This window comes from Erythrolamprus reginae, chromosome 3, assembly GCF_031021105.1.
Source record: "Erythrolamprus reginae isolate rEryReg1 chromosome 3, rEryReg1.hap1, whole genome shotgun sequence".
NCBI classification, from domain to species: Eukaryota; Metazoa; Chordata; class Lepidosauria; order Squamata; family Dipsadidae; genus Erythrolamprus; species Erythrolamprus reginae.
The window spans coordinates 174,195,149-174,217,525 of NC_091952.1; the positions used below are offsets into that span (position 1 = coordinate 174,195,149).

General features: G+C 39.4%; 1 protein-coding gene across 8 annotated transcripts in view; it reads left to right on the forward strand.

Annotated features, from left to right (window-relative positions):
- FARS2 (phenylalanyl-tRNA synthetase 2, mitochondrial) overlaps positions 1 to 22,377 on the forward strand; it is a 288,657-nt gene that overhangs the window by 186,629 nt on the left and 79,651 nt on the right. For 7 of the 8 annotated variants that reach the window (XM_070747191.1, XM_070747193.1, XM_070747189.1 and 4 more), the window contains one exon: positions 10,775 to 10,926. In XM_070747191.1, the coding sequence (XP_070603292.1) occupies positions 10,775 to 10,926 (152 nt within the window). Of the gene's footprint in view, positions 1 to 10,774; positions 10,927 to 11,118; positions 11,233 to 22,377 lie in introns of those variants that run through there. The other variant, XM_070747195.1, reaches the window with a different exon arrangement.

The following is a 22,377-nucleotide window of genomic DNA, read 5'->3' on the forward strand; positions in this document are numbered from 1 at the left end:
CAAGGGGAGTGAAATGGTGCACCCAAGACAAAGTGTGAACTTAATTCAATTGTGACACTTGTATAATTGTCATTCGTGTTACTTCACCTGTGCATTTTCAAATTTTCTCATGAATGCACTCTTCTACTCCCTTTCTCAGCTGGATAAAGTTCTTACTGAAAGACCATTTTTGGTCAAGTATAATAAATGTTATCTTCTTTTACCAAACATGCCCCAATCAAATTGACTAAATTTAATAGTAAAAGCTGTAAAATACAGCTAGAAATCTCAAGTGTGATGCATATTGAGACTAGTTCTGCAAATATCTGAGAAAAGATAGAATATGCTAAGGCAGTGATGGCGAAACTTGGGCGTCCTTCTCGATCCACAGCTCAAATTAGAGAACCATTTTCAGCTGTGGCGAGGGGGATGTTTGCCCAGGTTTGCCTGGTACACCAGTTGCTTCCCTATCTGGACCGGGACTCACTGCTCACAGTCACTCATGCCCTCATCACCTCGAGATTTGACTACTGTAACGCTCTCTACATGGGGCTACCTTTGAAAAGTGTTCGGAAACTTCAGATCGTGCAGAATGCAGCTGCGAGAGCAATCATGGGCTTCCCCAGGTATGCCCATGTTACACCAACACTCCGCAGTCTGCATTGGTTGCCGATCAATTTCCAGTCACAATTCAAAGTGTTGGTTATGACCTTGCATCGGACCAGAATATCTCCGGGACCGCCTTCTGCCGCACGAATCCCAGCAACCGATTAGGTCCCACAGAGTTGGCCTTCTCTGGGTCCCATTGACTAAACAATGTCATCTGGCGGATCCCAGGGGAAGAGCCTTCTCTCTGGTGGCCCCGACCCTCTGGAACCAGCTCCCCCCGGAAATTAGAAATGCCCCCACCCTCCTTGCCTTTCGTAAACTCCTTGAAACCCACCTTTGTGGCCAGGGAGGGAATTGAGTTATCTCCCCTGGGCCTATACAATTTATGTATGGTATGTTTGTATGTATGTCTGCTTAATAATGGGTTTTTAAAAATGTTTTTTAAACTATTAGATTTGTAATAAATTGTTTTATTGTGTTGTGAGCCGCCCCGAGTCTAGGGAGAGGGGTGGCATACAAATCTAATAAATAAAATAAATAAATAAATAAATACATGCTACAGGTGGCACATAGAGCCATATGCTCCAGCTCCAGTGTTTCCAAATGTCCGTTTGGCCCCTTTGGCCGTTTTCGCCATCCGCAGGCTTCAGGAGGCTCTCCTGAATCCTAGAGATGATGAAAAATGGCCCAATGGGCCTACCAGAAGTCCGGAGGCTTCAGTAAGGCCTGTGTCCATGTGTATGGGAGCAGTGCTGTTGAGGATGTGCATATGATTAGGGGAGCATGGGGGTTGTGTGCATGCATACAGGGAGGTGCTATTGCACGCACTGCCACCTTTTTGGCACCAGAATCAAAAAAGGTTCACTACCACTGCACTAAGACGTTCCAGAGGAAACCTAACCCTAACCCTACCTGAAGCAGAAGGAATCAGGTTTTCTGTCTCTCTAGCCACTGCACATTCTATTATTTGGTCCAGCTTTGTTTGGTTTTCTGAATTATTTTACTAAAGGCTTTCAAGGCCCCTTTCATTTCTTTTGTTGGAGAAGGTAACAGTGGTTTCTGTTGAGGAATGAACTCAAGAACTGGGGCATTATTGTTCCAAGAAATGGAATTTCAGGTAAAATGGGCAGCAAAGAACAAAATACTTAGGCATTTTTGATAGCTGCCTTTAATATTAATATTTTCAATTTTTTTAATCTATCCATGTCTTGGAAAAATTTTAATTTACATTTTTTCAAAATGCTGAACTAAATCATCAATATTTAGAATACGGTGAGTACCGATTACTGATGGCCAAATTTATTTTTGGCTCTAAGTCCTGCAAGGTTTTTTTTTTAAAAAAAAACCCTGTAATGCTACATTTTTTTCCCATTTATCTGTTTTTAAATTTTCAAAATGTATTCTAGAATACATGCTTAACATATAAAATATTTTTGTCTAGGTATATTTTAATGTATTAACAATTCCAAGAATTTACTGCATTTGTGAAAAAAAAGTGGCCTGCACATTAATTTAATAAACATGGATTATTTAATTAAAATTCTAAGATTGTAATGCGGTCCCCATGTGAGAAATGATTGCCTGTGATTTTAAAAATGGCACATATTTTCTAAGGGAAGGATAGAATATATATGTTATTATCCCAATAAATAATTCACATCCATTAAGTTGCAAACAGAATATTAACCCTTCAAATAATCTCCTAGGGAACAAAGATTCAGTGATAGTGTAGAATTGTCCCAATATTAAGAACTTCACAGGCACTGTGACATTTTTTTCTCCTTTGATTCCTATTTGACTGCAGTTGCAACCCAAGTCCAGAGCAGTGAACCGAATTATGTCAGTCGAGAGAAAACAAAATGTTTAAATACAACAGTTGCCTCAGTGACTGTGAAACGATTACATTAGCTCAGTAATTGGGGAATTGAGATGCTTTTACTGATGCAGTTTGCGTTTGCATGTTTATTTTTGCAGTAATTTGTATGTAGCAAAATATATGTAAAATATATGCAAAATCACACATCATGTTTCTCCAGATAGATGGATAATTATAATTGGAAGGAAGAAGAAATATGTTTAACTCTATATGACCAGTGGGAGATTTCTGTTTAATCAAGCAAAATGACAATTAATTTTGTTCTGATATGATATATATTTCAGACAGAATATTGTGTGTTGACATTTTTCAGTACAAGGAAATATTCTATGAATGTTGATTCAGTCTCTGTTTCCCTCTAGAAAATATCATGTTCAGTGCTTATTGATCTATAAAAGGAGTGGGGGGAGGAGATTGCACAGGGCAATATCAAAAAGTGATCTTAAGGTACTTTTATAGGCAAGATAGGAATTCTTCGGTTCCTGGGAACATTTTGGTTCATAGTTTGCCTGTTATTAAGAAGTGCTATAATCACACTTTGTGGATTATGTATTTGTAGTGTTTTATCAAATATGAATGAAGACATTCTTCTCTATAGTATTCTATTATAATTTCGGTGAGTAAACATTCTCCATCAAAGGTGAAGCCAGCAATTAGGATATGTTGTCCTCATCCATTCAGCAATGAGGACTGAGTCAGTCTATTTTTTTTTTGTCAGGATCTGCCCCTGTTAGGGCCCAGATTTTGACTCAGTCCTCAGCAGGACGGTCTTGGCAAAGATAGCCCCATCCTGACTGGATCCATTTGTATTGGTTATTTTTGGTAAATTAATCAGTTTTTTAAGGACATTTGAGTGAGAGAATCACATTGTGGGCAAGGGATTCCTGGATCCTCTGTAGCAAACTAAAAGGAAGGGAGCCTTAGTTTAGTGGTGGCGGCCCCAACATCAGCTGTTTGTCACCCGAGAACTGAATAAATACTTGAGAATTAGCTTGCCATCGGAGCTTTCGCACTCAGGTGGCCTCTTAGAGTTTTCATTATTACCAAAAAAATGATACCTTAACCAATGATTTAGCCCACCCCAGCTTTTTAATGGTACAGTTTAATTTATTTCCTCAAATATTACATGGAGCAGGAGAATGTAGGATGATTTTGAATAATTGATCCCTCTGGAATCAACTCCCTCCGGAGATTAGGACTGCCCCCACCAGTGTTCCCTCTAATTTTTTTGGGGGGGTGGGCGGAAAAGTATGGTGTCTGAGTGGCAGTCCCTTTGGGACTGGGCGGCACGGAAATAATAAATAAACAAACAAACAAACAAAAAACCCACCCTGTTTTGCCTCAGAGAATTTCAAAATAAAATACTGTACTGTGTGTCTATAACAGTGAGCTCATGATAGGGCAACTCTATCAATATCAAAATGCCACTTAAATAGTTGAGCTAGTTTCAAACTAGATTTTGATTTTCTTTCTCTCTTCCTTACTCCCATTCTTTTTCTTTTTCTTTTCCTTCCTCTCTTTTTTCTATCTGTTTCTCTCTCTTCCTCTCTTCCTTTCTCTCTCCTTCCCTCTCACTCTTTCCCTCTCGGCTTCTGGGCAGGTTTGGAAAACTCTGAGTTGGTGATGATTTTTAAGTGAGCGATTGCTCACTGCTCAGCTTAGAGGGAACTATGGCCCCCACCCTCCTTGCCTTTCGCAAACTCCTAAAAACCCACCTTTGTCGCCAGGCATGGGGAAATTGATTCCCCTCCGCTGCTCCATTTTATGTATGGTTTGTTTGGGTTGTATGAGTGTTTTTAATTAAGGGTTTTAAAACTTTTTTTGCTTTTAACATTGGATTTGTATTTTTTATTACTGTTGTGAGCCACTCCGAGTCTTCGGAGAGATGCGGCATACAAATCTAATAAATTATTGTTGTTGTTGTTGTTGTTGTTGTTATTATTATTATTATTATTATTATTATTATTATTATTATTATAAAAGAGAACATGTAATAAATTAATAAATTAATTCCCAGTATAAAATGTAACATTCCAGGATAGGGGTGTCAAACTCGATGTGTGAGGACCGCATCAGGGTTGTTTGATCTCACGGGGCTGGAGTGGGTGTGGCCAGGGTGGGCTTTATGTTACTCATGTCTGGGTGTCTGTGGGGGCCCAAGTACTCTGAGTGAAAAACAGGTTCCCGAGCTCCATTTTTGGCTGCCATGGCCTCTTGCAACCCTCTGCCAGTGAAAAGGGAGCTGTGTTTTCACTGGCAAAAGCACCATGGGCTGGTCCTTCACTGTTTCCAGGGCAGACCAATGGGCCAAATCTAAATGCCCCATTGGCCGGATTTAGCTCATGGGCCTTGAGTTTGACACACACTGTAGGACCACATACTTGACAATACAGTGATCCCTCGATTTTCGTGGGGGTTGCATTCCCAGACTGCCCGCAAAAGTCAAATTTCCGCGATGTGGAAATAAAAACACAATTTTTGGCTATGGACAGCCAAAAACTACCCCCGCACACTCTTTTCCAAGGCCGCGCAAGGAGCCGGGCTTGAAGTTGGGGGCGGGGAGCGACGAAAGTGCAGAGGCCAGCAAAGATTGTTTTGAATGTCGGCCGCCCCCAGCGCCTCCGGCCCCCTTGCCGCTACCCCCCGCCCGCCCGATCCGCCCCTCTCACCGGCTTTCTTGGAGCACGGGTCCTCCTGCAGCAGCGCTGACGGCTACAGCTTCTCGTCCTCCTCATTCGGCCACTAGCTGCTCTGAGCGCTTTGAGAATGCCCGCCCCGCCCCTCTCGCAGTCCCTTAGCTGAGAGCGTTTTCGTCCCAGCTGTCAGTGAGGGGACTGCAGGAGAGGCGGGGCAGGCGTTCTCACAGAGAGAGAGCAACAGACAGAGTGAGATAGAAAGGAGAGAGGGAGAGAGAGGGAGAAAGAGCGTGCGCGAGAGAGAGCAAGAGGGGGGAGAGTGGATGGTAGAGAGAGAGAGAGAAATGATAGAAGAGAGTGGATGGTAGAGAGAGAGAGAGAAATGATAGAAAAAAAGGGGGGAAGAGAAATGAGAAAATGATTGAAGCAGAGAATGACAGGAAAGAGAGAGAAAGAGAGAGAGAAGTGACTCTTGGTGATGACGTATGACATCATCGGGTGGGAAAAACGTGGTATAGAAAAAAACCGGGGAGTATTTTTTTAATTAATATTTTTTGAAAAATTGTGGTATAGCCGTTTCGCGAAGTTTGAACCCGCGAAAATCAAGGGATCACTGTATATACAAATAACATTTTTGCCATAAAAACGCAGTCCTAATCATAGTGTTTTATATTGATAACATAGGTCACACAGTTCCCATGAGCTTTGTGGTCATGCATTTTCTGTAGAGGCTTTTTTAACATGCTGCAGTAGTATTGGTGTGGGAAAGTGGTATTTCATTAAGAAATGTTTGATGGCTTTTATAGAGGCTTGAGTTTTGCAAGCCCTGTAGAGGCAATGAATTTGTTTGACAAGTTTATTCGTGTAACAAGTTGGATAAGCATTTGTGATTCACAATCGGAATCACTGTGGGGTTGTTAATTTGAAATTCTCACAGTATTCCTGATCAGATATTCATTAAAGTGTTTGCATCACGTGCAGCCAGGTCTGTATAAATCAGTTCACTGTAAATTTACGCTTCTTACAAGTTTATTACTTTATCAGGTATTCGCTTAGGATTTCCGCTGTTCTGTCATAAAATATTTCCCAGGCATAAAATATATTCTCCTATTGAGTTAATACATTATATTAATCAGGCAGTGCATCAGCTGCTGTGGACAGAAAAGGGAACTAAGAAACATTGTTTACCGCCAAAGCAGCTGGGGATCACTTGATAGGGCACAGGACAAAAGAGGAAACATGTTAACATGAATGTAGGGTGAAGGTGGATCATTTGCAAGATGGAGTTGACAGGCAGACGAGCCCTCTTTTTTTGGTGTTTTTGTTTTCTATTTCATGCTGTCCATCTTGGCTGGGTCCTCTAGCTAGAGAAAAAATACAAATAAAAACTGTAAGTAGGGCCATCCATAACCATGAAAGTTAAAGTCCTATTTTCTCTGTCTTGATAAAAACGTGATTAGCAGGAAGAGGGAGATTGTGATCCCCTTATATAGAGCACTGGTGAGACCACATTTGGAATACTGTGTTCCGTTCTGGAGACCTCACCTACAAAAATATATTGACAAAATTGAACGGGTCCAAAGACAGGCTACAAGAATGGTGGAAGGTCTTAAGCATAAAACGTATCAGGAAAGACTTAATGAACTCAATCTGTACAGTCTGGAGGACAGAAGGAAAAGGGGGAAACATTTAAATATGTTAAAGGGTTAAATAAGGTTCAGGAGGGAAGTGTTTTTAATAGGAAAGTGAACACAAGAACAAGGGGACACAATCTGAAGTTAGTTGGGGGAAAGATCAAAAGCAACGTGAGAAAACATTATTTCACTGAAAGAGTAGTAGATCCTTGGAACAAACTTCCAGCAGACGTGGTTGGTAAATCCACAGTAACTGAATTTAAACATGCCTGGGATAAACATATATCCATTGTAAGATAAAATACAGGAAATAGTATAAGGGCAGACTAGATGGACCATGAGGTCTTTTTCTGCCGTCAGTCTTCTATGTTTCTATGTTTCTATTAAAAAAAACCAGGGAGTTGGTAATTCTTTGTTTACACATAAGCCAATGCTGTTTTAGCATGGTTTGTTTAATAACACATTAGTTTGTACATAGGCCAGAGGTGTCAAGCCGGTGGCCCGCGTCATACGCAGGCCACACCCACCCCGCTATACAAAGGGAAAAAGTCACAAAGTGTCACGTGACACGAGACTCCGCGGGTTTGACACCCAAGAGATAGGCTAATTCCAGTTTATTAAGACAACTATAGTTCATTTTGCTACTATTAGAGTATCCAGATGGATCTGATGTTTCCCAGGAGTAAAAGGCTATTCTGCTCCTGTTTATATATGGGAGCGGGCTTTTGTTTAAACAATATTAAACTGTTGAAAAACATGGGGCTTTTTACTTGCATGTTTATAAGGCTCTGATGGAAGCTATGTGTTCACGCAGGCTGTGAGATTTGTTTGTTAGCTAGCGCATTCTGGGGCCCTTCTTTTTTAAACAAAGTCTATGAAATTTGTAATCCAACTTCAAACGGTGGCATTAGATTTAGACTTGTCCAAAAATAAATCCTAAATTGTTGTTCGACATGGGTTCAGATGTTTAAACAAACTGTAATTGGGTTAAACAAAGCCTAGAATTTATGTTATGTGCAACTTGGCCTTCTGGGCAGTACAGAGTCACTGTATTGGTAGAGGTTTGGAAGCCAGTACTTGGATTATTTTTAAAATGTCCAATTCCAGTTTTGTGAACACCAAACTCATGAATAAATAACCTATTATCCTGTGAGCATTTTAGCACAATTGTATCAGTGTGTATATGTGTGTGCCCAAATATAAACAATTTATTAATTATTTCTTGTCCTTTAAAGATATTTTAACTTCCCCTCCCCCTTTCCATGTTTCTTTTTCTGAGCTTTTCTAATCTGAGAAATTCAGTGTGCTGCAAGGAGTATGAAAATTTAACCCTTGTTTTCAATAAATCAGAATTTCAAAAAGCTCATCTGAGTAGACCCAATGTTTTCTGCCTTTTATTTGAATGGCTCTCATAATGGAATATTTTTCCTATGATTGGACTGCAAGTGGTAGCCATTCCTGATTTGTGATATTGTAATGTCATCATATTAACAATTTGATTTAGAAATGGCAAAATCACACCAGGGGAAAATAAAAGAAAAATAAAACACATTTCCTTTCCTTTGTATGATGGGTGTTTGTCAATATAGTATACCTTGTCACGGATATGCACACTATGAAGCTCCTGTTGATGGTGATTTTATTCTGAGTATCTGCAGGCTTCATTGTTACCATTCAGTGTTTAAAACTGAATGATAACAATGAAAATGAAAAGCATAATATTGATCACTTCCTGAGTGGACTCCTACAAGGGGTTGCCCTGGGTGCTATAGCTGGCACAAAAATTTATTTACTTATTTACTTATTTACTCACTTACTCACTTACTCACTTACTCACTTACTCACTTACTCACTTACTCACTCACTTACTTACTTACTTACTTACTTATTTACTTACTTACTTACTTACTTATTTACTTACTTACTTACTTACTTACTTACTTACTTATTTAGTTATTTAGTTATTTACTTACTTACTTATTTACTTATTTATTTACTTACTTATTTACTTACTTACTTACTTACTTACTTACTTACTTACTTACTTGATTTTTTTTAATGCCGCCCTTCTCCTTAGACTCAGGGCAGTTTACAACATGTTAGCAATAGCACTTGTTAACAGAGCCAGCATATTGCCCCCAAAATCCAGGTCCTCATTTTACCCACCTCGGAAGGATGGAAGGCTGAGTCAACCTTGAGCCGGTGATGAGATTTGAACCGCTGACCTACAGATCTACAGTCAGCGTCAGTGGCCTGCAGTACAGCACTCTACCTACTGCGCCACCCCGGCTCAGCATTGATAGGAGCAGTAATGGGCCCTTCATGGTTTGTCCCTGAATCACTACTGCTATTGGAGCTTCGTTGCTTGACAGTAGTGTTCCAGATGCAATTCAGGTTGCTATATATGCAACTCAGGGTGTCACTACCTATGAAGCTCTTCATGGCATAGGGCAGTGATGGCAAACCTATGGCACGGGTGTAGAATATATCTAATATGAATTTTTTAACCTAAAACTGTAATTAGATTGGTAAATATTAGATTTGTCACTATGTACTGTTTTTGCCATTGTTGTGAGCCGCCCCGAGTCTGCGGAGAGGGGCGGCATATAAATCCAATAAATCTAATCTAATCTAATCATATCTGCTGACACGTGAGCTGTTGCCCTAGCTCAGCTCCAACATGCATGTGTATGCCGGCCAACTGATTATTGGCTCACACAGAGGCTCTGGGAGGGCGTTTTTGCCTTCCAGAGAGCCTCTGGGAGGGTGGGGAAGGCGTTTTTACCATTTGGAGCCTGAGGAAAGCGAAACACGAGCCTACTGGGCCCAACAGAAGTTGGGAAACAAGCTGTTTCTGGCCTCACAGAGGGCCTCCAAGGCACGGGGGAAACTCTTTTCATCCTCCCCAGGCAATGAATTATGGGTGTGGGCACTTGTGCATGCACGATAGTACGTGCCCATGCTCTTTTAGCACCTGAGGAAAAAAAGGTTCGCCATCACTGGCGTAGGGCCTAATTATATAAGCATGCGTTTTCTGTCATAATCCCCATCCTCTGGAGCAGCATCTCTTCAGAGATTTGGACAGCACCCACTCTCCCAGAGTTTATTTATTTTATTTATTTATTAGATTTGTATGCCGCCCCTCTCCGGAGACTTGGAGCGGCTCCAGAAAGCAGGGAGCAAAGAGACAAAGAAGTTTGGAATGTTTGACATGCAGAAAGAAATAGGGAAAGATAGACTTTGTAGAATATATCTAATAGATATGCAGATATGTGCTTTACTCTGGCAAGATTCCTGCCTATAGGCGAACAACAATAAAGAAACTACTGTGAAGAAACTTATGTTCTTAGTTCCTTAAGCCTGACAGGGTGTGAGTTTTTGATTGACAGAGTGTGAGTTTCTGATATATGTACCATGTTTTCCTGAAAATAAGACCCTGTCTTATTTTTTTTTTTAACCCTGAAATAAGTGCTTGGCCTTATTGCCATGCCAATTGGGCTTATTATCAGGGGATGTCTTATTTTGAGGAAAACAAGGCATGTGTGTATTGATTATACACACATATACTGTATATTGTTCTTCTTGGGTTCAGGCTGCTGATTTTTCTGGGTTTTTATCTTTTTCTCTATGGATTTTATAAACTGCCTTTTGAAGTGGGCAGTCATACTATACTGAATAAATAAATTAAATTAAATGGTTAATTTAATTAAATTACTCTTTCATTTCTGATTTGAGATATTTTTCATTTTGCGTACACTCCTAAAACTAAGTTTCTCTTCAGATTTCTTATTTAGTCTTACTAATATTATAAGCAGTGGTGATGTCTTTATATATGAATATTAAGCACATACAGACTGAAAAATGGTTTTTGAACTATAGCGTGTAAAAAGCTAATCTATGATAAAGTGTGATAAAGCTAGGTGAAAATAGTATGTGCTTAAATAATCTTAATAATATTCAGAGTAATCACATTTTATTATATTCTCTCCATTTACTTCAGAACATTGGTTTACTTTTTTTTTAATCTTTATATTTTTTAGCCTTTCAGTAAATATCCTCCTATAATCAATGATATATCATTTTGGCTGCCTTCTGAAAAATACTGTGAAAATGACTTCTATGATTTAGTCCGATCTGTTGGAGGAGACATGGTGGAAGAAGTCAAGCTCATAGATGTATTCACACATCCAAAGTAAGTCTAATGTTTTCTGTATCACGGTGAAGTATTTATAATAAATGTTTACAAATATTTGCTAAATGTCAGGCCGAAGCCACCGTTTTGAGTTAGAGACTTTGGCCTACCACAAGTAGAATAGTACTGTGGGAATTGGGAGGGGTGATTTCATGAGGGGGAAAGATATTAGCCACAACAAATTCCTTCCAGAAGATTCAAGAACATCCTTTCTTCAGCACCAGCAGAAGTACAAGGAGGACCGTAGACATTCAGAGAACCAGAGTGGCCCACGTGATACACTTGTGGGTGTGGGAATGAAGGGGAACTGTAGGAAAGCTAGTATCGGTTTGACTACAGTTCATATCCCGCATGGTTCTTTTAATAAATTGGAACTTTGGATATTTATTTATTTATTTTAATTTTAATTTTAAATTTAATTTTAATAATTTTAATAATTTTAATAATTTTAATAATTTTAATAATTTTAATAATTTTAATAATTTTAATAATTTTAATAATTTTAATAATTTTAATAATTTTAATAATTTTAATAATTTTAATAATTTTAATAATTTTAATAATTTTAATAATTTTAATAATTTTAATTTTATTATTATTATCATCATCATCATCATTATCATTATTTATTTTATTTATTAGACTTGTATGCCACCCCACTCCGAGGACCCGGAGCGGCTTCTATTTGACTTCTATGCCACCCAATCCTGAGGGACTCAGGGTGGCTATACTCTAAGTAGAGATAAATATTTCCTAATGTAAGAGCAATATAATCAATATATATTGCCACTCAATTGTGAAGCGATTCTGAATGTTTTAAAAGTTTTTTAAAAAACATCAAAAATACATCCAGCAATGGGGTGCATGCACCTGCAATACCCCTCCCCCTCACTTCCTGACTTCTGGAGTCTGGGGAGGGCAAAAACATCCTTCTTTGCCCTCAGATTCCTGACTTCCAGTGGGCCCAGTAGGCCTGTTTTTCACCCTCGCCAGGCTCCAGAGCCTTTCTTGGAGCCTGGGGAGGGTGAAAATACCCTCCTCTGCCCTCCCCAGAGGCCCTCCAGGGGCCGAAAATGCCTTCCTAGAATCTCTGTGCAAGCCAAAAAATCAGCTGGCTGGCACGCTGGAGCTGAGCCACAGCAATGGCTTGCATGCCAGCATATATGGCTCTGTGTGCCACCTGTGGCATGCGTGCCATAGGTTCACAATCAAGAGACTAGAAGAACAAGGTGATGATCAGTGGTGACATACTGGTTAGATTGCAATATTGCAGGCTAACTGTGCCCACTGTCAGGAGTCCAATCCTGACTAGATCAAAGTTGACTTAGCCTTCCATTCTTCGAAGGTCAGTAAAATGAGGATCCAGATTGGGGCAATGCTGACTCTGTAAACCTCTTAGAGAGTGCTGTAAAAACCGAAGGGCCGCTCATCTTAACTCCTACCGGTGCGCCCTCCGAGGCCGTCGTGAGTTCACATGTGCACGATAGACGCATCAGCACAAGAGTTGGCTTCTGCACATGTGCAGCAAGCGAAATTGTGTGTAAGGATGCACAAGCGAGCGAGATTTCTGTGATTTTGCCAATGTTTTTGCTTCCACGCATGTGCAGAGGCAGAAAATTGCCAAAAGTCAGGAAAATCTCACTCACACGCATGCCCTCATATGCAATTTTGCTTACTGCGCATGCACAGAAGCCAAATCTTACATGGGGTGCATCAGGGGTGCACAGCTGCTCACGCATTCCGGAATTTCCTACCAGGACGGACCACCTGAGCACACCGGCTGCTGCCCACTCCTGGCTGTAAGGCATATGGAACGGTATATATAGTAAGGCTATTAGGCAAGATTAACACCTGTTTAGTAGAAAATGCATTTGAGCTTAAGAATAGTGTTGGACGAACACAACGAAGTTTGGGTTCGGGTTTGGCACCCGAATTTTTTAAAAAGTTCGGGCTCGGCACCCGAACCTGAACTTTTGCCGAACTTCCAGGTTCGGCCCTCGGGAAAGAGCCAGGAAGCGCCGCTGCCCAGCTGTCATCTTCTGGAACAGCCGGGGCGCTCCCCAGTGCTCTCCCGAACCCGAACTTTTGCCGAACTTCTGGATTCGGCATTCGGGAGACCACCGAGAAGTGCCCCGGCTGTTTCTGAAGGTGACAGCTGGGCGGTGGCACTTCCCAGAACAGCCGGGGAACTGTTGACCGGTCAGGAGGTGCAAAAGGAGGTGGGGAATCCCACGAGGAGATTCCAGGGGTGGAGCTTTGACATCACTGAGACATCCTTCCTGGAGTCCCCATTTCAGCCAGGCAGGAAGGACGTCTCTGTGACGTCAAAGCTCCGTTCCTGGAATCTCCTCGTTGGATTCCCCACCTCCTTTTTCACCTCCTGACTGGCCGACAGCTCCCCGGCTTTTTCGGAAGGTGACAGCTGGGTGGCGGCGCTTCCTGGCGCTCTCCCGAACCCAAACTTTTGTCGAACTTTTGCAAAGATTCGGCTCGGTATACCGAACCACGCAAAGTTCAGTACGAGCCCGAACTTTGCAGGTTCGGTTCGCCCAACAATACTTAAGAAGATATGGTAAAAGAAACCAGCTCAGTTGCTTGTTGGCAAGCTCAGGTGAAGACATGATAAAACAAAGATATTAAGACCAATGAGCAATCTGATGCAGAATATGGTTAAAACACTCATATTCAATATTACACCACTGAAAGGAAATATATGAGTAATATTTGAATCAAAGGTCCACTACTAATGTTAACTTTATTAAACATGAGCGCCTTTAAATAGTTTCTCATAAGCAGCCTTCGACATGTGGCAAACTCTTTTATGTATACTTCTTATAGCTGAGGTTATTCTTCTCGAGCTTTTCAGAGACATTACAAATCAAAATGGTAGTACCCACAGAGATTTCAGAAAAAGGTGAAGAAAAGTGTGTATCGGTTGTTTATGGTGAGTCAATGTGTGTATTAAAGGTTCAACTCACATAAGTGCCATTGAGAATGATTTGAAATGATTACCTCAGGGGAATATAATTGAATTGGCCAAATTTCTAAATATATCCTAGATTCATTTTATCTATCTTACATTAGATAAAAGTAGGGTTTAAAAAGAAAACAAACATAAGAAGCAAGAACTTGCCCATTAATGTTTCTTTCATGTCTTATCAGAGAGTTTAATCTTGAAGCAAACCACTAATGTGCAATGAAACGTTTAGGGTCTTTTATGTTCAATGAAAAGCTACTTTGGAAGGAGGCAAATAACACACACAGGAACGGGGGAAGAGGACTGTTTAAAGTTCATTTGCTTTTTAGTTTGCAATATCTAGTGAGGCATTCCCCAACCTTTCCGTTTTTGTGGACCAGTGGGGGAGGGAGAAGGAATTATTATTATTATTATTATTATTATTATTATTATTATTATTATTATTAATTAGATTTGTATGCCGCCCCTCTCCGCAGACTCGGGGCGGCTCACAGCAGTGACAAAAACAATATACATTGACAAATCTAATAATTCAAAATCTAAAATAACACTTGTACATTTAAAAATCTAAAAGCAAAGAACCCCAATATAAAAAACATACATACAGTCATATCATGCACTAAAACTACATAGGCAGGGGGAGATGTCTCAGTTTCCCCACGCTTGACGACAGAGATGGGTTTTAAGGAGTTTACGAAAGGCAAGGAGGGTAGGGGCAGTTCTAATCTCTGGAGGGAGCTGATTCCAGAGGGTCCGGGCCACCACAGAGAAGGCTCTTCCCCTGGGTCCCGCCAGACGACATTGTTTAGTCGACGGGACCCAGAGAAGACCAACTCTGTGGGACCTGACCGGTCGCTGGGATTCGTGCGGCAGAAGGCGGTCTCGCAGATATCCTGGTCCGGTGCCATGAAGGGCTTTATAGGTAATAACCAACACTTTGAATTTACCTGTGAGTTGTGGGCAGGGGTGGGCTACTGCCCGGATGGGGGGGAATGCAGTGGGGTAGTGAAAATGGAGCTCCACCCCAGAGCACCCAATTTGCACTGAAAGATGTTGAAAGAAAATGCAGGGCGTTCTGCATAAGCCATCCCCACAGTGTGGTAGTAAAAATTTTGGTAGCCCTTCATTGGTTGTGGGTCAGAATATATGAGTTTGCACGCGCAGCTCACCCACTGCTTGTGCAAATATAGCTTGAGGTATGTTCATCGGCCACTCCTGCAACCCAGTTCTCAACAGGCTGAGAACCAGTAGTGGTTGGGGACATGCGATTTAGCGTATAGCAGTGCTTCTCAAATGGGGATGGCACAGAACAATGCCAAAGCGTGCATGACCCTGGGAACATGCTTTTTTTGCCATAGAGTTGGTCTCCTCCGGGTCCCATCAACTAAACAATGTCGTTTGGCAGGACCCAGAGGAAGAGCCTTCTCTATGACAGCTCCGACCCTCTGGAATCAGCTCCCCCCAGAGATTAGAACTGCCCCCACACTCCTTGCCTTTTGTAAACTCCTTAAAACCCACCTCTGTCGTCAAGCGTGGGGGAACTGAAATATCTCCCCCTGCCTATGTAGTTTTTTGTGTATGATATGACTGTATGTATGTTTTTTATATATTGGGGTTTCTTGCTTTTTAGACTTTTTAAATGTATTATTGTTATTTTAGAGTTTAACTATTAGATTTGTCATTATATATTGCTTTTATCATTGCTGTGAGCCGCCCCGAGTCTACGGAGAGGGGCGGCATACAAATCTAATAAATAATAATAATAATAATAATAATAATAATAATAATAATAATAATAATGAGTAGGACGCATGACCTGACACTTGTACCGGTATCTCCGTCACATTCCTCGACGTTTTCTTTTAGAATGGGCAGCCTTGGACACAATGCCGAGGGACGTGACAAAGCTACCAGTACAAGTGTCAAGTAGGATGTGTGTCTTGCAACCCGCCTCGCACAACCTGCCACTACCAAATTGCACCCCACCACGAGACATGCATCCTACCTAAATAGTAAATTATACTATTTACTGTCACAGCGGAGAGTTGGGTGTGTGTGCGAAATGTTTACTTATTCCTGGGGGGGGGGGGGGGGGGGGGGAGGGTAACAGAAAATAATTGAGAAGCACTGGTGTATAAGAAGCCAAGCCATGAGTTAAGAGGCTTGGCAAATAGTCATTTCTATCATAGTTATTAATCCATAACCACAATTATGCCAAAATAATGAAAGGTGCATTGTGACATAATGTTATGCACTCTGTCCTTCATACTTGATATATGACATAGAAACATAGAAGATTGACGGCAGAAAAAGACCTCATGGTCCATCAAGTCTGCCCTTATACTATTTCCTGTATTTTATCTTACAATGGATATATGTTTATCCAAGGCAGGTTTAAATTCAGTTACTGTGGATTTATCTACCACGTCTGCAGGAAGTTTGTTCCAAGGATCTACTACTCTTTCAGTAAAATAATATTTTCTCATGTTGCTTTTGATCTTTCCCCCAACTAACTTCAGATTGTGTCCCCTTGTTCTTGTGTTCACTTTCCTATTAAAAACACTTCCCTCCTGGACCTTATTTAACCCTTTCACATATTTAAATGTTTCGATCATGTCCCCCCTTTTCCTTCTGTCCTCCAGACTATACAGATTGAGTTCATGAAGTCTTTCCTGATACATTTTTATGCTTAAGACCTTCCACCATTCTTGTAACCAGTCTTTGGACCCGTTCAATTTTGTCAATATCTTTTTGTAGGTGAGGTCTCCAGAACTGAACACAGTACAGTGTTCCCTCGATTTTCGCAGGTTCAAACTTCGCGAATAGCCTATACCAGTGATTTTCAACCTTTTTTGAGCCGCGGCACATTTTTTACATTTACAAAACCCTGGGGCACATTGAGCGGGGGGGGAGGGGCGGCTAAAAAAAGTTTGGACAAAAAAATTCTCTCTCTTCTTCCCCTTCGCTCTATTTCTTTCTCCCTCCCTTTCTCTCCCTTCCTTCCTCTTTCTTTCTCTCCATCCCTCTTTCTTTCTTCCTCTTTTTTGCTCTCTTTATATCTCCCTCCCCCCCCTCCCTCTATGTCTTTCTCTCTCTCCTTCCCTCCCTCTCTTTCTCTCTCTTGCTTTCTCTCTCTCTTTCTCTTGTTCTCTTTCTCTCTCTTGCTTTCTTTCTCTTTCTTTCTCTCTCTCTTGCTTTCTTTCTCTCTCTCTCTCTTGCTTTCTTTCTGAGCTTCGCGGCACACCTGACCATGTCTCGCGGCACACTAGTGTGCCGCGGCACACTGGTTGAAAAACACTGGCCTATACCACGGTTTTTCAAAAAATATTAATTAAAAAATACTTCACGGTTTTTTTTTCCTATACCACGGTTTTTCCCACCCGATGGCATCATATGTCATCGCCAAACTAATAATTTTTGCAAATAAATAACAAAAAAATAATTATTGTTAATAAATAATTATGTTTATAAATATCAGGATCACTAAGTGTCTTATTCAATGGTGAGTACCAGTAATAATAGTGAGTAAATGGTTGTTAAGGGAATGGGAAATGGTAATTTAAGGGTTTAAAGTGTTAAGGGATGGCTTGTGATACTGTCCATAGCCAAAAATGGTGTATTTACTTCCGCATCTCTACTTCGCGGAAATTCGACTTTCGCGGGTGGTCTCAGAACATATCCCCCGCGGAAATCGAGGGAACACTGTATTCCAAATGTGGTCTCACCAGCACTCTATATAGCGGGATCATAATCTCCCTCTTCCTGCTTGTTATACCTCTAGCTATGCAGCCAAGCATACTTGCTTTCCCTACCGCCTGACTGCACTGTTCACCCATTTTGAGACTCTCAGAAATCACTACCCCTAAATCCTTTTCTTCTGAAGTTTTTGCTAACACAGAACTGCCAATACAATACTCAGATTGAGGATTCCTTTTCCCCAAGTGCATTATTTTACATTTGGAAACATTAAACTGCAGTTTCCATTGCTTTGACCATTTATCTAGTAAAGCTAAATCATTTACCATATTACAGACGCCTCCATTGCTGAAAAGGTATCATGCCTAGTGTTAGAGTTGTGATAGTGCTATGTAAGTTTGTCAATTCCCATCCCTTATCATCCTCCTTCAGACATCCATGCTTTCCATTGTATGAAAAAAAGGTATAGAAGTATATATAGGAAGAAATAGAATCCAGAAATGAAGTGATCTCTCAGTAGTATAATTATAAGAAGATTTCCCCCCCCAATCAGAACCAAAATTAGTCTTTCAAAATACTATATGATATGGCAAGCAACTTCTTAGATATTATTTTTGCTATATCAAATAATCTTTAAAGAAATATCTTTTTATATCTCAGTGGTTTGCTTGATTACTTCCTACAAGCAGAGTTTTTATATTTGTAACTGGTTGCAGCAAATTGTTTGTTTGTTTGTTTAACAAATTAAATAACCTGACTCTGGGAAGCTTATAAAATTGTAATTTTTTAAAAAAATTGTCATATAATAAAAGCCCAGGGAATATGGGAGGGAATATTGGCAACTATTATTTGTTAAAATAAAATCCTCCATTCCTACCTTTTGATCGCTACCTTTCAAAACACTGGTTTATGTTGGTTTTCATTTCTCCTTACATGTTTCTAACATGCTGTTCTTTTCCAATATCCTAAGAAATTATGCTTCAGTTTTGCACTGAAAAAGAAAATTGCATTCCAGGTAAGAAAGCAATGAGAGCCAGTTTGGTGTAGTGACTAATGCATCAGGCCAGAAGCCCGAAGCCCGTGACTTCTAACCTCACCTTAGGCAAAAATTACCAGCTAAATTACTTGGGCCAGTCACACTCTCTCACACCCTGGAAGGAAGCAATGAAAACCACTTTTCCCTCAGCACAAACTTTATCGCATCACCTCTAAATTAAAAGCCCAATAAAGTTTACAAGTGGTTTTTTTGTGGAAACAAATGATTTAGCCGATCCTCCTTCACTATACTTTCTGGGCCAGCATGTATGTTAATTTCCATTGTGGTAGTTAAAATAGATGATACAGAAGAAAAGAAACAGGCATTCTAAAATTGTCAGTATCCACGTCACACCGTTTTAAATGTGATAAGCTTCAGAAGAGTTAATTAAAAAGATACACTAGTGACTAGAGTATAATTTCAATATCCATCTGCCCTCTTGATTCATTTAGAGGATTTTTCTATAGTTTTAATTTAAAAATGGAAACAAAAATTAGCCAGACTAGAAATCTGCATCTCAACCAAATCAAACTTTAGTATGAAGAAAAGAAACTTGAATTGGAGATGACATCATTTAATTTTTATAGCTATTCTAAACTGTCCTTGTCAGACAGTGATTTATCAAACAGTGAATGGGTGAACCCAAAATACAGAAGATTAGCAAAATGTTTTATTTAGTCTCCTGAAGAGAAAGCTTAGAAATACATCAAGAAGGACTCTGCAAATGAGACAGAAATAAATCCGCTGTTAGTTTCAAGTTGCTGGTAAGCTGTCTGATTAAGTGGAATTTATATCTCCTGCCTTGCTGTTAATTTGAATGGGAAATTTATGGGGGTTGTAAGGCTCTCAACTTTTCCACATGAAAAATTTCCCCCATGCTCTGCCTTACAGCTTGTTTACCATTTGAAGAAACACCTGTGTTTGTGTATTTTGAATTGCTGAAGAGAAAAATAAAGCATTTAATGTTTTGAATATCAAAGCCTTGCAAAAATCTGGGTATTCCAGCAGCTGGGACCAGAATAGCTGGCATTTCCCACTGGCACAACTTGCTAAAATGTTTCCAAATTTCTTACCACTCTGCTGGAAATGCAGAAAGGAAGTAGAGACCTACTATCATTTATGGTGGACCTGCCCAAATGTAAAAAAACTTTTGGTTAAAAATTCCCTAGAGCAAATTATATCTCAAACTATTTCCTTAAAACCTGAGTTTTGCCTTCTGGGTATTATCAGAGAGAAATTTTAAAAACAGGATAGGTACTTAATCCTACATGTTACAACAGCAGCCAGAATACTCTATGCACAAAACTGGAAAAAATACTCTATGAATCAACCCTAAGCTTTGTAATCAAGATACTGGAATGTGCAGAAATGACCAGAATGACGCTGGGGCTTCAAGATAATGATAAATCTGAATTTCATAAAACATGGGAAAGATGGTATAAATGGCTTAATCAAAACAAATACTTAAAATATTAAAACCATACATAACCTATCATAATACAAATACAAGGGAAACCCAAAAGCCAAATCTTCCTTCCCTCCACACAAAAAGAAATACTGTAAAGCCAAATCCAAGCAGTTAAAATGAAAACATTAGACCAACGTACCAGTTATCAATTGAAGATAAAATCCCAAAGAAACATCCTATTCATTATAATTAAATCAAATGACTTGTTTAACATACGAAACCAAACATGATAAATGTATAAATATGAATAAGACACACTTGATGCAGATATTATTAGGTCGCTTAATATAAGAGTCAACAGGATGGCTGACAAATATTTCCTCTACATAAAATACAGTACAAACATATCTGCACAGAGAGAGACAGGCATGAATAAATATGTATAAATGGATAATACTTTTTTGTGTGAATGTATGTCTTATTTGTCTATATGTTTTAGTCTTATTTTGTTCTTTCTTATGTATATATTCAATACTGTAAAGTGTTTTTTTAAAAGGTATAGGACCAGAAAAGAGAGTTGATCAAATGAAGAGTTAAAGAGATTGTTTTCCTTGATTCATTGTTTATTGCTTTAATTTTATTTTTCTTAAAACATCTATTTCACCCTTTCCAAAGTGGTCCAAGTGCTTTTAAGGCCTAAAATATACCAAGGTGTGTGTGTGTGTGAATGGGACCATTAAGCAAATTGAATCACCAATTTTAAAGGGGATAAGACCTCTTAAGAGTAGCAGAGAAAAAAAAACTGATTCTATGTAGACTCAGAAACCAATAAATCCCATAAAAAAGTATTTTTATTTTAATGCTGAGGATGATAATGCAAATGATCCCCACAATAATACAAAATGTCCCCACAAGAATACAAAAGCAAGCTTGGAATCTTTGTTGAGTTAATATGTGCTTTTGCTGTTAAAAATAACCAAAAAAGAAATTAGGGATGGGGATTAAAAGAACTTTGAAGGATCAGTTATTTCTGATTTAGGAACAAATACAAACAATGACTCATATTGTAAAAAATAACATAATTGTATTACATTTTCATTTAGGTGTAATTACCTTATGTGATTCAATATAAATACTTGTACATAGATATACTTATTTGTATGTGAGTAATAAGTGCCCCCAACATTTGGAAATGTCCATCTGTTTTGACCAATTTAAAAATGCCTTTCTAACCATATGTTTAGGTGACTAACAATGACAGCTATTGAAATTATCAGATGGGTTAATGCCGTTTTTCAATATGTGCACTGCATATAAAAATAAGATTTAATTAATAAATTATAACTGACCCAGTAAGCCATCTGAGAACTTAAAAGGAAAGAATTCTATTAAACAAGAAAATATTATTCCAGTATCTTAATGCTTGATGATTTAAACATTAACTTGCACATGGACCTAATCAACTGAATTATTGGATTTAGATAGTTGAAAGTAGCATATAAGACCATTTGTGTTAATAAAAATTATTTCACTATTAATCCATGAATTAACTGAATGTATGATCATTCATGATACTTTATCTTACCTTATAAACACATGCATATTAAATATATGAATGTTAGAACTAATTACTTTTTAAAAATTATGAATATATGTCTGTTTCATTAAGATGTGTTGTTTTAATAGATCTAATTTCCGAATGGGCACAATTGTGAACCTTAAAAATAATTTGTTGCTGAATGTTGCTCATTCATACAGAAACCTAGAAAGTAAGTTATTTGTTTGTATGTTTGTTTGTTTGTTTGTTTGTTGGTTGGTTGGTTGGTTGGTTGGTTGGTTGGTTGGTTGGTTGAGTGATTGATTTGATTTCTATGCCTCACCGAAGATTCGAGGCAGTTTACAACATATAATAAAAAACAATGTGACAAACCCAATTAATTAGCTAAAAATCTGTTCTGTCTGGGTGCCCCCAGACTTCAACACCAACTGGAAAAAGCAGCCAGACACGCTGGTAAAAGCAAAAGTACTTTATAGTTTGAAAAATAAACACAGAGAAAAACCTGTTCTTCCCAACAGGCAGGCTATGAGACTTCACAGCAGAGTCCTGATGGCCAGACAATACAGCAGACTTCTTGCTGGCACACTCACCACTGTAGAGAATAAGACCCACACCTTTTCCCCCCAAGGTTTCAGTAGTCAAAGTCACAAACCAGAATTCCAAGACGCCAAAGATCACAGCCAGGTCCCAGGACTCCCAAAGATAATACTCCACAAGCCAGGAAGGGTGGGTCTGCCTTTTCAGCCTTTCCAGAGAGCACCACACCCAAACCCAGC